Raw genomic sequence first — 13,743 nt, forward strand, 5'->3', positions numbered from 1 at the left:
CCAAACACCTTACGTTTTGCAAATGAATCGAGTCCGACTTGGATTACTTGTTTCCAATTTGACCAATCAGTTTTACGTCGACATTCATCGGTCAACATGATCTTAGTAGCTATTGCATCTATTAATGCATCATCAACAATCATCTCATTTCTACACCATACATCATCTAAGCTAGCATAATATACTAACATCTCACAATTCTCGGGAGAATGATTCATCTCTTCAAGGACACTTCCGTAATTTAGAATTTCCTCATGAGTTAGATAGAATGAGTAAATGACAATCAGATTCACGGTAAGCTCTTCAAAAGCCTATGTCGTGGGTTTCCTCTTCCTGGGTGTGAATCCTTTGAACCAACAGGTGCTGATGCGAGTTGAAGATTCGAGGCCCACTTGGGCTTGGGTCAAAGGTATTCGAGACACCTCAGTAGCGCTGGGTGTCAAAACTAAATCGGGAGATATACCAGCGTCGCTTCAGGCAACTTTCCTTGGGGGTCACGACACGATGAAACTTGTGGGTTCAACTGGTAACCCAAATCGTGGATGGAAACCTAGGTTTAGACGTCAGGGAAATCTGAAAATGGCTGAGAAAATGCCTTTTGCCATCGAACCCTAACACCCGGCGCCGTCCGCAGTCGTCCACAGCCTCACCGCTGTCATTCTTAGGAAATCACGACTTGCAGTCGTGTTTAGGACCTCACCATCATCAGAGACGCTGGGCTTGCTACTGCCATTTGTTGTCCCAACCCAGATCCAACCACCTATTGGGTTTCTGTTGGACCCAGCACAATTCCCGTACACAGTATCCCCTAGTGTCGCATTACACTTGATCATGCCCCCGTCTAGGCCATCTTTTTGGGCCCAGCTTCCATTGCAACCAGTTTTGTTACTATTGGGCCTGCAGCCCACCTGCTCTTTAAGCCTAATCCACCCTAGCCGATCCCAACCCATTCTTGGGCCTGGGCCGCACGGCTTCTGTTTACTCAGCCCACCCGTGGGCTTTGGTCCAATTTTTTTGCCTCAAGTTTAATTGCCTAATTATTTTAGGCTTAAATGGATTTTATATTTTTTCACCCACACTTTAATTTTGCCCCGAAGTCCAAATAATTAATTCAATTATAATTATATACCTGAAGTTCTATTTACATATTTTCTTGTTGCATTTTTTTGTGTATATATTTGTGTTTGTCTGTAAGAATATATGAACTTGAAGTTCATAATCATTTCGAAACCTGAAGTTTCTAGAAACATGCCTTGTTTGAAAACCTGAAGTTTTCCTTAAAAACATCACCCATGAAAACTCGAAGCTTGTTCATGTGAATTTTAACCAATACATGTCTATTAGAACCTGAATGTTCTACTCTTATATGAATGGATTGATTTTGTTTCTCCATTAAAATAACCACATCTTGTCCTTTATTTTGTGATAGGAACATGTCGAATTTGAATAAACTCAACTTCACCACTTTGGAGGTTTCTGGAATGAACTACCTCAAGTGGGTCCAAGATGTGAAGCTCCACTTCACTACTAAGAATTTGCGTCCCACCATTGAAGATGAGATGGACAACCCTGTTGGCGAAGCTGAGAAAGCCACTGCTATGATCTTCATCTGAATACATATTCATGACACATTGCAAACTGAATATCTTGCTGAGGAGGATCCACAAGCACTATGGGTCACTTTGGCGGATCGTTTTGATCACCAAAATGACATCATCTTGCCTAAAGCAGGATATGACTGGCAGCATTTGCGCTTCCAAGACTTTAAGTCTGTGAATGAAAATAATTCTAAAGTTTGTCGAATCCAATCACTTCTCAAGATTTTTAACGAAACTTTGACCGAAGAGGATCTCCTAGAGAAAACGTATTCGACCTTCTTTGCTACTAATATTGTCCTGCAACAACAATACAGAGCTCAAAAGTTCACTAAGTTCTCGGATTTAATCTCTGTTTTACTTCTCGCTAAAAGCATAATCAGTTGTTAATGAAGAATCATCAAGCTCGACCTACTGGGACGACTGATGTGCTTGAAGCATATTATAGCATGAACCAACGCCCAAAACGCCAAAAAAGGCATGGTAGGGGCAGCCAAAAACCACCTTGTCATGGTCAACAGAGTCAAGGCCCATCTAAGGGAGGAAATAAAGCCCCGAAGCTCCCTAACCTCGCTTTCAAGGCCCCAAACTTCAAGAATAAGGGCAAAGCACCTAAAACCATGGATGCGAACATGTGTTATCGTTGTGGTTCAAATCACCATTGGTCTCGTGTTTGCCGAGCTCCCAAGAAAGTTATAGCTGAATATCATTCTTATCGTAAGAAGTTTGAGTCAAACTATATGCAAGTGGACAAACCGGAAAGTACCAAAATGGAGGTTTCTAACGTTCAGAAAGATACCACATCTGTGGAAGATTACAATCTTAGACATAAACTATTTTTTTAGTTGAAATAAGACCATGGGGCCGAATTCCATAGTAGTGGCCGAACCCCACCTTATGTTTTTTGCTTAATTTTGAACAATTTTCCTTTATGTTTGGATTATTTGTTGGTGATTTATTTTTTGGATATTTAGTTTTAATTAATTTTCATCCTTGAATACTTAAATTATTTTGAATGGATATTTGTTTTAAGAACTTTTATGCATGTGACCAATTCAAATTAATTTTCATTCTAGGTATAACTAGTGAGGAAGTTAGTTGTTTGGCAGATAGTGCAACCACGCACACCGTTTTGCGTGAACGTAACTATTTCATTAACTTTGTACCTAAGAATGCACCTCTGACAACCCTTTCAGGTCCATCCAACATGATCGAATGATACGGTAAGGCACGTATAATGTTGTCCAATGGTACAATTGTGACCATTAATGAGGCAATTTATTCTCCACGTTCCGAAAGAACGTTGTTGAGCTTTAAGGACATTAAAGATAACAATTACCATGCTGAAACCCACGTAGAAAACAGAGTGGAATTTCTTTGCATAACTTCCTATGAATATAGCCAGAAGCGTATTCTAGAAAAGATGGAGCGTATCTCGAGTGGTCTGTATACTACGACTATACGCTCCATAGAAAGCCACTATGTGGCTGGCCCTACCTCTGGGACAACGCACGAAATTACATTTTGGCATGATCGTTTGGGACATCCTGGACGAATAGCGATGCACCGTATCCTCAAATCATCACACAGGCATCCACTAACCTGAAGTTTAGGTTTGATTCTAGGAATCGCATGTCAAACATGTTATATGGGAAACCTTATTACTAAGCCTTCTTATGACAAGATTTGTTCGAATCCTCCTATTTTTCTACAAAAGATTTAAGGGGACATTTGTGGACCGATTCACCCTCTATGCGGACCATTTAGATATTTTATGGTTTTGGTTGACGCTTCCACACGTTGGTCACACATGCGCTTGTTGTCCACAAGGAACACTGCATTATCTAAACTGTTGGCTCAAGTTATCAAGCTCAGGGCTCACCACCCTGATTATCCGATCAAATCTATTCGTTTGGATAATGCTAAAGAATTCACATCTAAAACTTTTAATGATTATTGCATGTCCGTTAGGGTTGAAGTTGAACATCTAGTACACCATGTTCATACCCATAACAGCCTGGTAGAGGCATTCATTAAGTGCTTACAAATGATTACTCAATCGTTGATCATACGTACCAAGCTCCTGATCGTTGCTTAGGGTCATGTAATATTGCACGTAGCCATGTTGGTCTGCCTGAAGCCTGTTGCGACCTAACCATATAGCGCCATTTAGTTGGTTACCAGATACGAACCCGACATATCGCATCTGCGCGTTTTTGGTTGTGCGGTCTATGTCCTGATTTCGCCGCCCTTGCGTACAAAAATAGGGCCTCAGTGAATGATGGGAATCTATGTCGGATATGATCCTCCTTCGATTATTTGTTACTTAGAACCCTTGACAAGTGATCTGTTTACCATTCATTTTGCGGATTGTCACTTCTACGAGACAGTCTTCCCATCGTTAGAGGAAGATAAGAATGACACGAATTATCGTGGACGACTCCCGTTTTGTCTCATATAGATCCCCGGACCACTCAGTCTGAAACTGAAATGCAGCGCATGTTAGATCTCCAGAGCATAGCTCAGAGCATGCCAGATGCTTTCACCGATCTAGGACGAGTGACAATATCACATATTTTAGTTGTGAATGTGCCTGCAAAGATGGATTTACCAAGTGTACAACAAACTTCCCTCCTAGAGGCCCGAGACACCAACTTTAGTGATCTATGTGCATTAGCGGCTAGCCAATCATTTGCCCCTACACATAAGCAAGGCAGACCTCTTGGTTCAAAGGATTCACACCCTCAGAAGAAGAAACCTACGGCACAGGCTTCTGAAGAGCCTACCGTGAATCCGACTGTCGCTTACTCATTTTATCCAACTTATGAGGAAATTCTAGATTACAGAAGCATCCTTGAAGAGAGGAATCCTCCTCCCGAGAATCATGAGATTTCAGTCTATTATGCTAGCTTAGATGATGTGTGGTGTAAAAATGAGATGATCTTCGACGATGCAGTAGCAACTGAGATCATATTGAGTGATGACATTGAACCCCGTTCTGTTGATGAATGTCGATGTAGAACCGATTGGTCAAACTGGAAATAAGCAATCCAAGTCGAACTTGATTCGCTTGTGAAATGTATGGTGTTTAGACCTGTAGTTCCTACTCCTCCACATGTGAAGCCCGTTAGCTACAAGTGGGTTTTCGTTCGGAAGCGTAATGAGAAGAACGAAATTGTACATTACAAAGCTCATCTTGTCACGCAAGGCTTCTCACAACACCCCGGGATTGACTATGATGAAACTTATTCACCCGTTATGGATGTGATTACTTTTCGCTACCTTATCAGTTTGGTAGTTTCCGAAAAACTGAGTATGCAACTGATAGACTTAGTAACTACATATCTCCATGGGAAACTTGATACGAAAATTTATATAAAAGTTCCTGAAGGACTTACATTTACAGGATCAAATTTTTTTAAACCCCAGAACACGCTCTCAATTCGGTTGAGGCATTCACTTTACAGTTTAAAGCAATCTGAAAAAATGTGGTATAACCGTCTGAGTGAGTATTTGACTAGTCAGGGATATATGAACAATGAACTATGCCCATGTGTATTCATTAAGAAGTCACATTCCGGTTTTTCGATAGTTGTAGTATATGTTAATGACATGAACCTCATTTAGAATTTGAGATGAAAGATCTAGGAAAGGCTCGATACTATCTTGGTCTCGGGATAGAGCACTGTTTGGATGCAATCCTAGTCATCAAATAAACTACACCCATAAGGTGTTGTGCCGCTTTAACAAGGATAAAGCTAAGCCTTCAAATACTCCTATGGTCGTTCGATCACTAGATGCAAAACGAGATCCCTTCCGTTCGAAGGAGGATGATGAAGAGATTTTGGAGCCTGTAGTTCCTTATCTAAGTGCAATATGCACTTTATTGTACTTAGCTCAATGCACTAGACCCGACATCTCCTTCGATGTTAATCTTTTGGCAAGATACAATAATGCACCAACACACAGACATTGGACTGGTGTTAAAAACATTTTTCGTTACCTTAAGGGTACTACGGATTTGGGCTTGTTTTATCCCTACAGATCCTTGAGTGATGTCGTAACCCCTGCTTCTCTAGTTAATTCTCGCTTTGTTGGTTATGCCGACGTAGGATACTTATCTGATTTGTACAAGGTGCATTCTCAAATGGGTTATGTCTTTATCGTTGGAGGCACCGCAATCTCTTGGAGGTCAACTAAACAGACCTTAGTTGTCACTTCGTCTAACCATGCTAAAATTCTCGCCTTACATGAAGCAACTCGGGAATGTTTTTGGTTGAGAGCAGTTGTGCGCCATATTCGAAGCTCCTACGATCTTTACCCCATCGTGGATGTCCCGAAGATGGTCTATGAAGACAACGCGACATGCATGGAACAGCTCAAGAAGGGTTACATCAAAGGAGACAACACCAAGTACATTGCACCGAAGTTCTTTTTCTCACATTAACAACAAGAGCATCAGAAGATTGAAGTCATGCAAATCTGTTCACAAGACAATTTGCCAACCTCTTCATTAAATCACTGCCGAAGGCGATGTTTTAGAAACTTGTTCAAGGAATTGGTATGCATAAACTTTCTAAGTTGTAACATTGTTAGTTCTGTTTGGAATTGTGTCAAACTCAGGGGGAGTATCCTAAAGTATACTTGCTTGATCTTAATGGACTTGTATTCTTTGGGAATGAAGGATTTATTCTCCCTCTTATTACTATAAATAAAGGCATATTTCCTCACTCTGTTCCTTTGCCGTCGGCCTCTTTCCTCTTGTCAGATAAAATAGGCTACAACAAGTCACATACATTATCCTATATTTATATGAATGAAAAAAAAAAAAACTAATGAAAATGGCTTGAAAACTTTGAGTTTTAATGATAAAGACAAAATAAAGGGTAAAGTGAATAGTAACATGATTGACTTTTTAGTGTAAAAATATAATTTTTCGTTAAAATAAACAGTACCGGAAGTTTTTCATTAAAGTTCCGATAAAAAACCCAACAGCAATTCGACAAAAAAAAACAAAAAAAAAAAGAAAACTAATGAAAAGGGCTTGAAAACTTTGAGTTTGAATGATAAGGACAAAATAAAGGGGAAAGTGAATAGTACCAAGATTGACTTTTTAGTGTAAAAATATGATTTTTCGTTAAAGTGAACAGTACCAGGTGGTTTCGTTAAAGTTCCTAAAAACCAAACCAACAACAGAAATGTACTTGTCGGACCGTTCCGTGATTAAACCCTCCTCCACCTTCTAAAATACTCTGCATTTTTGCTTTTTCTTCTACTGCCACTTTCTCGTGCCCGGATCATAAGCTACCCGTTTTTCTGGAAACTCCCCGCCCTTTTTCTTCATCTGGGTCACACGGGATTCGCTTTGCTTCCCACTCTTTCTTCATCTTTTTTATTTTTTATAATTTTCTTTAAAAAAATACCAAAAAAGGAAGAAGATTTAATAGAGTTTGTGTCCTACTTCAATTGGGTTTATAGTCCCTCTGAAACTCAATTTATTCCACTCATTTCCCGTTCGGATTCGCTTGTTTTCAATAAAAAATACCATGCATATCTCTGCTGCTTAAAACGCCACAGAAGAGAACTACCCATAAACTTAGAGAGAAAGAGAGCAACCCGGAAACTGAGAGAGAGACCCAGAAACTTAAGAGAGAGAGCAACCCAGAAACTGAGAGAGAGAGCAACCCAGAAACTAAGAGAGAGAGAGAGAAGACGACCATGGCTGCAAGGAACTTGGAGAAGATGGCTTCAATTGACGCCCAGCTGAGGCTTTTGGCACCTGGGAAGGTCTCTGAGGATGACAAACTGGTTGAGTACGATGCTCTGCTGTTGGATCGCTTCCTTGATATTCTTCAGGATTTACATGGAGAGAGTCTCAGAGAAACGGTATATTCTACTTTTATTTATTTATTTTTTAAATTATTAATCAACTTATTTTTAATATTTTGATTACATTTTAGCAAATTTTATGGATAACCCATTGTAGTTTTGATCTGGTTCTGGTTGCTTCCATTTTTCGTGGTTATTATTATGCGTGTTTTTGTTTATCTGGTGCATACCTTGGTATTATCGCTTTGTTTTATAATGCCTGTTTGGGAATATTTGACATTTTTATTTTAGTGTATTTTTAATTAAAATAGAATAAAATTTCTGACTTTTCACTCCTTTAGCCGTCATAAAATTGATGACGGTTTACTACTTAATACTACTGTTTTTTCTCGTCATTTAAAAGTAAGAGATTTTAGATTCGATTCTTGCAAAAGACGAATTTCAACCACATTATGCTAGTCAATTGTGATGCTTAACCCATTACCCCACCCCCTAGTTTAGATAATATCGTTTGTTTAATAAAAAAAAATTGATGGGGTTTTTGTTCAAAAAAAAAAAAATTGATAGGGTTTTGGTTTAATCTTTACTGACAGAGAAAAATAATTATTTAGTTTTTAACATGTGAATTTTCACTCAAAAGGTTCTTAGTTTTAGATGATTGGGGCACTTCTCGCATGAGAGAATGTGATGATAAACGAGCAAATTATTGACTTTTGTAAACTTATTTGGACTAGGTGCAAGATTGTTATGAGCTTTCCGCGGAATATGAAAGAAAGCAGGACCCTCAAAAGTTGGAGGAACTCGGGAAAATGCTAACGAGTTTGGATCCCGGGGACTCCATTGTCATTGCTAAATCCTTTTCTCACATGCTTAACTTGGCAAATTTGGCCGAGGAAGTTCAGATTGCGTACCGGAGGAGGATCAAGTTGAAGAAGAAGGGAGATTTTGCTGATGAGGCGTCGGCTACTACGGAGTCAGACATTGAAGAGACTCTCAAGAGGCTTGTGGGGGACCTGAAAAAGTCCCCAGAAGAAGTTTTTGATGCCTTGAAGAACCAGACTGTAGATTTAGTTCTGACTGCACATCCTACTCAGTCTGTTCGCAGGTCTTTGCTTCAAAAGCATGCAAGGTTAGCTCTGCAGTTATGTTTGACAAATTGCGAAAGCCTGCTGGTTAAGCAACTTGCTCAGGATGTGTTTATTATCCGACCTCACTTTGCACTTCTAGAAGAAATTCATGTGTGGGAGTTGACATGTTATATTCTATAGGTGCAACAGTTTTATGGTTTATTATTTTTTTAGTTGACATTGTGTAATTTTGACCTTTTCAGGGTAAGAAATTGTTTGACGCAGTTGTATGCTAAGGACATTACGCCTGATGATAAGCAGGAACTCGATGAGGCTTTACAAAGGGAGGTATGTAGACACCAATGATGGAATAGAATTCCTTGATATTATAGGCCAAACTAGAATTTCAAATATCATTTTCTCTGAATTAGGCAATTGGCTTCCTTAAATTTGCTGAAAAATACCAACGCAGATGCACCCAGATTCCAATACCTCTCTCTCAAAAGCTTGAATATTCAGTTTAAGTAATTTACCTTTTCTTTTCATGTAGATTCAAGCTGCATTTCGTACAGATGAAATCCGAAGGACTCCTCCAACCCCTCAAGATGAGATGAGGGCAGGAATGAGCTACTTCCATGAGACAATTTGGAAAGGTGTACCAAAATTCTTACGTCGTGTTGACACTGCTTTGAAGAACATAGGGATAAACGAACGTGTTCCTTACAATGCCCCTCTCATTCAGTTTTCTTCTTGGATGGGTGGGGATCGTGATGGTATGTTCATCTCACGCTATTATTGGATGAGTTAGTTTTTCCTTATGCAGTGCTTTTTTTCTTTCACTATGGCATCTCTCTCCCTTTAAAAATTCCTTAAAATTATTTTGCTGATTCTGTAGCTTAAATCTGCTTAATATGGGCTGCAGGAAACCCTAGGGTCACTCCTGAAGTTACTCGGGATGTATGCTTATTGGCTAGAATGATGGCTGCTAACTTATACTTCTCCCAGATAGAGGATCTTATGTTTGAGGTGTCAAAAGAATCATTACTTCTACTTAATTACATTTTTTTATATTGACTTTTTCTTTTTCTTTTTCTTTTTCTTTTTTCTTTCCATAATGTATTTGTTATTACCATTTTTACCCACAGTTATCTATGTGGCGATGCAATGATGAGCTTCGCACTCGTGCTGATGAACTTCATAGGTCTTCAAAGAAGGATGCAAAACAGTACATAGGTATGCAATTCAGATGAATTCATGTTTTTATCATCCTTCAAACTATTTGAATATCATCCATCAAAACTTCAAATCTTTGGCTTTCTATGATATTTCTTAGTTGTTCTCTATCTTTAATTCTTGAAAAAGGAAGTTGTGTTTTTGGACATGCCCAACCATTGACATTGGTAGATAAATCTCCTAGTTTTTTTTATTTGAGTTTCTATTATTTGTTAAATTCAAGTTTGAAGATAAATTTTAAGGGATTTTGTAAGTTTGTTTTTTAATTATTCCTTTTTGGATGCAGAGTTTTGGAAAAAAATTCCTCCAAATGAGCCTTATCGTGTTATTCTTGGTGATGTAAGAGACAAGCTTTACAATACGCGTGAACGTGCTCGCCAGTTATTAGCCAATGGAGTCTCTGACATTCATGAGGATACAACGTTTACCAATGTTGAACAGGTATCTCGTAACCACAAGATTTATGAGTTTCGCTGTGAAGTTGTAAAAGATTGAATTTTCAAAGTACCAAATTCTAAGATAAGCTGAGCTTTAAACTTCGGGTATTCTTTCAATAAATTTACAAAAGATGTTCCGTACACAAATTGTGTTTGAACTTGGCTCAACCTTCATACTCATGCAACATTTATTGTCTGTCTTTTTGCTCCCTTGTAGTTTCTGGAGCCTCTCGAACTTTGTTACCGGTCACTCTGCTCCTGTGGCGATCGAGTAATTGCTGATGGAAGCCTTCTTGATTTCTTACGACAAGTTTCTACTTTTGGGCTGTCTCTTGTGAGACTAGACATACGACAAGAATCAGACAGGCACACTGATGTCATCAATGCTATAACAAAGCACCTGGAGATAGGGTCTTATCGAGAATGGTCTGAGGAGCGTCGGCAAGAATGGCTCTTGTCTGAGCTTCATGGCAAGCGCCCCCTTTTTGGCCGTGATGTTCCCAAGACTGAAGAAATTGCTGATGTGCTGGAAACGTTCCATGTCATTTCAGAACTTCCCTCAGACAATTTTGGTGCTTATATTATATCAATGGCAACAGCCCCATCTGATGTTCTCGCTGTTGAGCTTTTACAACGTGAATGTGGTGTGAAGAAGCCACTGAGGGTTGTTCCATTGTTTGAGAAGCTTGCTGATCTTGAGGCTGCTCCTGCTGCTGTGGCTCGTCTCTTTTCAATAGACTGGTACAAAAACCAGATCAATGGGAAGCAAGAAGTAATGATAGGGTACTCAGATTCCGGGAAGGATGCTGGTCGTTTATCTGCAGCATGGCAGTTATACAAGGCTCAGGAAGAGCTCATAAAGGTTGCAAAACAATTTGGGGTTAAGCTTACGATGTTTCATGGTCGAGGTGGAACAGTTGGAAGAGGAGGGGGCCCCACCCATCTTGCTATATTGTCTCAGCCACCCGACACTATTCATGGTTCACTTCGTGTTACAGTTCAAGGTGAAGTTATTGAACAATCATTTGGGGAGGAACACTTGTGCTTTAGAACACTCCAGCGTTTCACAGCAGCTACACTTGAGCATGGAATGCATCCTCCAGTCTCCCCAAAGCCAGAATGGCGTGCACTCATGGATGAAATGGCCGTCATTGCAACAAAGGAATATCGTTCAATAGTTTTCCAGGAGCCCCGTTTTGTGGAATACTTTCGCCTCGTAAGTATCCTATTTATCCAACATGATCGTTCTTTGAATCTCTATCTATATATCTATGTATTATATGTATATGCAATTATGCATGTATATTTTATGTTCAAAAAATTATGCATGTATATAAACTAATCATTTAAATAATATGTATCCTTAAAAACAATTTATGGTTTCTCCTGTTTTTCTGACTCAGATGTTAAAATTATGAGTTACGGGAATCATAGTTCTGTTCTTCCTCTGCTTTGCCTACCATAAAATGAAATTTGCCCGATTATTTTCTTATGAAGCTCCCTTGTATCCTTGATCACGTCACTGAATTAGCTGATGATTGTTCTGTAATAGTTTGCCAAGAAATATGAAAATGCTAATAAACTCACAAATGTAATATTCTCTTGGATAATGCAGGCAACACCGGAGTTGGAGTATGGTCGAATGAACATTGGGAGTCGTCCTTCAAAACGAAAGCCCAGCGGAGGCATTGAATCACTTCGTGCAATCCCATGGATCTTTGCTTGGACCCAGACAAGATTTCACTTACCAGTGTGGCTTGGCTTCGGGGCAGCATTTAAGCATGCTATTGAGAAGGATGCAAAGAATCTTCAAATGCTCCAGGAGATGTATAACCACTGGCCTTTTTTCAGAGTCACAATTGATTTAATTGAGATGGTGTTTGCCAAGGGCGATCCGGGTATTGCATCTCTCTATGACAAGCTTCTTGTGTCAGAAGACCTATGGTCATTTGGTGACCGATTGAGGTCCAACTATGAGGAAACTAAGCGCCTCGTCCTCCAGGTAACACATCACATAAATTACTGACACAAAGACAGTTTAGGCAGACCTTAATACTTAACATTGCTAAAGATGGAAACTTAACGATTCTCTTTCACATAGATATGTAAATTATCTTCATATGCGGTTTGTTACTTGTATTCTTTCTTGTGAGACTTTGATGGTAAAACGATAAGAGCACTTCTATGAGGCTAATTTTAATCTGGATTGCGGTCCTATATGTAATGGCGAACTATGTGAAGTGCTCTATAAGTCCTAAGTGGTGCTATTACAAATATTTTGAGGAGCTAATCCCATTTTGTGTTAATTTTGTAGGTTGCTGGACATAGGGCTCTTCTGGAAGGAGATCCTTACTTGAGGCAGCGACTCCTCCTTCGTGATTCATATATCACGACACTTAACGTGTGCCAAGCCTATACACTGAAGCAGATTCGTGATCCAAACTACCATGTTAAAGTAAGGCCACACTTGTCAAAGGAGTACATGGAAACAACAAGCAAGCCGGCAGCGGAGCTTGTGAAACTCAATCCAACGAGCGAGTATGCTCCTGGTCTAGAGGACACGCTTATTCTGACCATGAAGGGTATTGCTGCTGGCATGCAGAACACCGGTTGAAGCTCAAGTATCTTGTGTGTCGGCTTTTTAAGTGCTCCAAACCTCCATCTAAGAAAAACTTGTGTAATAAGTTTAATAAAACGATAATTTTGGCTTGTGTGAACCAGAATTTGCATTCTCGACGGCTTTTCTTGTTGTGGAAATTCTATGCTCAAGGTTTACGTCTGGCCGTTTCTCGAAAGAGAGTGGTTTTGGAATTCTGTCGTGGATGCATGTGTTGGCATGACTACGTATAATCTAAAACCCGAGCTGCAGACAAAGAAGAAAACTTTAGCTCCGTCGGCGGATGGGGATCAGGCTACATCTCTTCCGTTCAGCGGCTTTTCAGAGTCGAACCCCCGCCATCATTGTCGTGTTGGTGTTATCTTTAGCTTTTTGGTGTTGGTTTGTCTTGATTCCTTGTCAACGACTTTTCCACGTCGTGGGATTTTACAAGAGTTTGAGGTTCTCGAGTCATAAAGTAGTTTTCATCCAAAGTCGTATAACGTACCAAAGAAGAAAATTGAAATTGATTTAAGGAACATGCCAGTGCAGATACTTTTAACCTTTTACATTCATACCAAACAAAGATATTTGTGATATGTGAGTAAGGGCTGGTTTGGTATTGCTGTGCTTTGAAAAAAAGCTGCTGTGAGAATAAGCGGCTGTGAAATAAAGCAACAGAGCGTTTGGTAAACTTTTTTGTAAAAGTGCTTTTGGAAAAAAAAACAGTCTGATAGTGGGTCTTTTCATTAAAGGAGCACTGTAGCTCCATGTGCTTTGAAAAAAAGCTAGTTTTCCAAAGCTGCAAATAGCAGCTTCAGCTTTTTCCTTTGATTTCAGCTTATTCTCACATCAGCTTCCAAAATAAGCCATTTTTTTCAGTTTACCAAACACCTAAAATCCTCACAGCTTTTTTTCATAGGTGCTTTTTTTTTAAGCACCTCACTCCCAAACTAGGTCTAAGACGGTACAGTCGTCCAAAACTT

General features: G+C 39.5%; 2 protein-coding genes across 2 annotated transcripts; both read left to right on the forward strand.

Moving 5' to 3' along the window:
* The first annotated feature begins 1,433 nt into the window (after positions 1 to 1,433).
* LOC139187886 (uncharacterized) lies at positions 1,434 to 1,985 on the forward strand. Its single transcript, XM_070804500.1, has 2 exons — positions 1,434 to 1,571; positions 1,659 to 1,985. Exons 1-2 carry the CDS (start codon positions 1,434 to 1,436, stop codon positions 1,983 to 1,985), a joined length of 465 nt encoding a protein of 154 aa, XP_070660601.1.
* A 4,804-nt stretch (positions 1,986 to 6,789) lies between these two features.
* On the forward strand, positions 6,790 to 12,878 carry LOC103432220 (phosphoenolpyruvate carboxylase). Its single transcript, XM_008370401.4, has 10 exons — positions 6,790 to 7,481; positions 8,159 to 8,553; positions 8,755 to 8,839; positions 9,042 to 9,264; positions 9,414 to 9,517; positions 9,637 to 9,724; positions 10,011 to 10,165; positions 10,379 to 11,377; positions 11,777 to 12,163; positions 12,476 to 12,878. The coding sequence occupies exons 1-10, from the start codon at positions 7,314 to 7,316 to the stop codon at positions 12,773 to 12,775; spliced, it is 2,904 nt and encodes a 967-aa protein (XP_008368623.3). The 5' UTR covers positions 6,790 to 7,313; the 3' UTR covers positions 12,776 to 12,878.
* The last annotated feature ends 865 nt before the right edge of the window (positions 12,879 to 13,743 follow it).

The sequence above is a fragment of the Malus domestica genome, chromosome 09 (genome assembly GCF_042453785.1).
Source record: "Malus domestica chromosome 09, GDT2T_hap1".
Classification (NCBI taxonomy): Eukaryota; Viridiplantae; Streptophyta; class Magnoliopsida; order Rosales; family Rosaceae; genus Malus; species Malus domestica.

Coding starts and splice junctions, on each gene's coding strand:
- LOC139187886 (XM_070804500.1), top strand. CDS start 1,434: ATGTCGAATTTGAATAAACTCAACTTCACCACTTTGGAGGTTTCTGGA. Junction 1,572..1,658: donor AAGATGAGATGGACAACCCT/GTTGGCGAAGCT, acceptor CTTGCTGAGGAG/GATCCACAAGCACTATGGGT.
- LOC103432220 (XM_008370401.4), top strand. CDS start 7,314: ATGGCTGCAAGGAACTTGGAGAAGATGGCTTCAATTGACGCCCAGCTG. Junction 9,518..9,636: donor TAGAGGATCTTATGTTTGAG/GTGTCAAAAGAA, acceptor TTTTACCCACAG/TTATCTATGTGGCGATGCAA. Junction 12,164..12,475: donor CTAAGCGCCTCGTCCTCCAG/GTAACACATCAC, acceptor TTAATTTTGTAG/GTTGCTGGACATAGGGCTCT.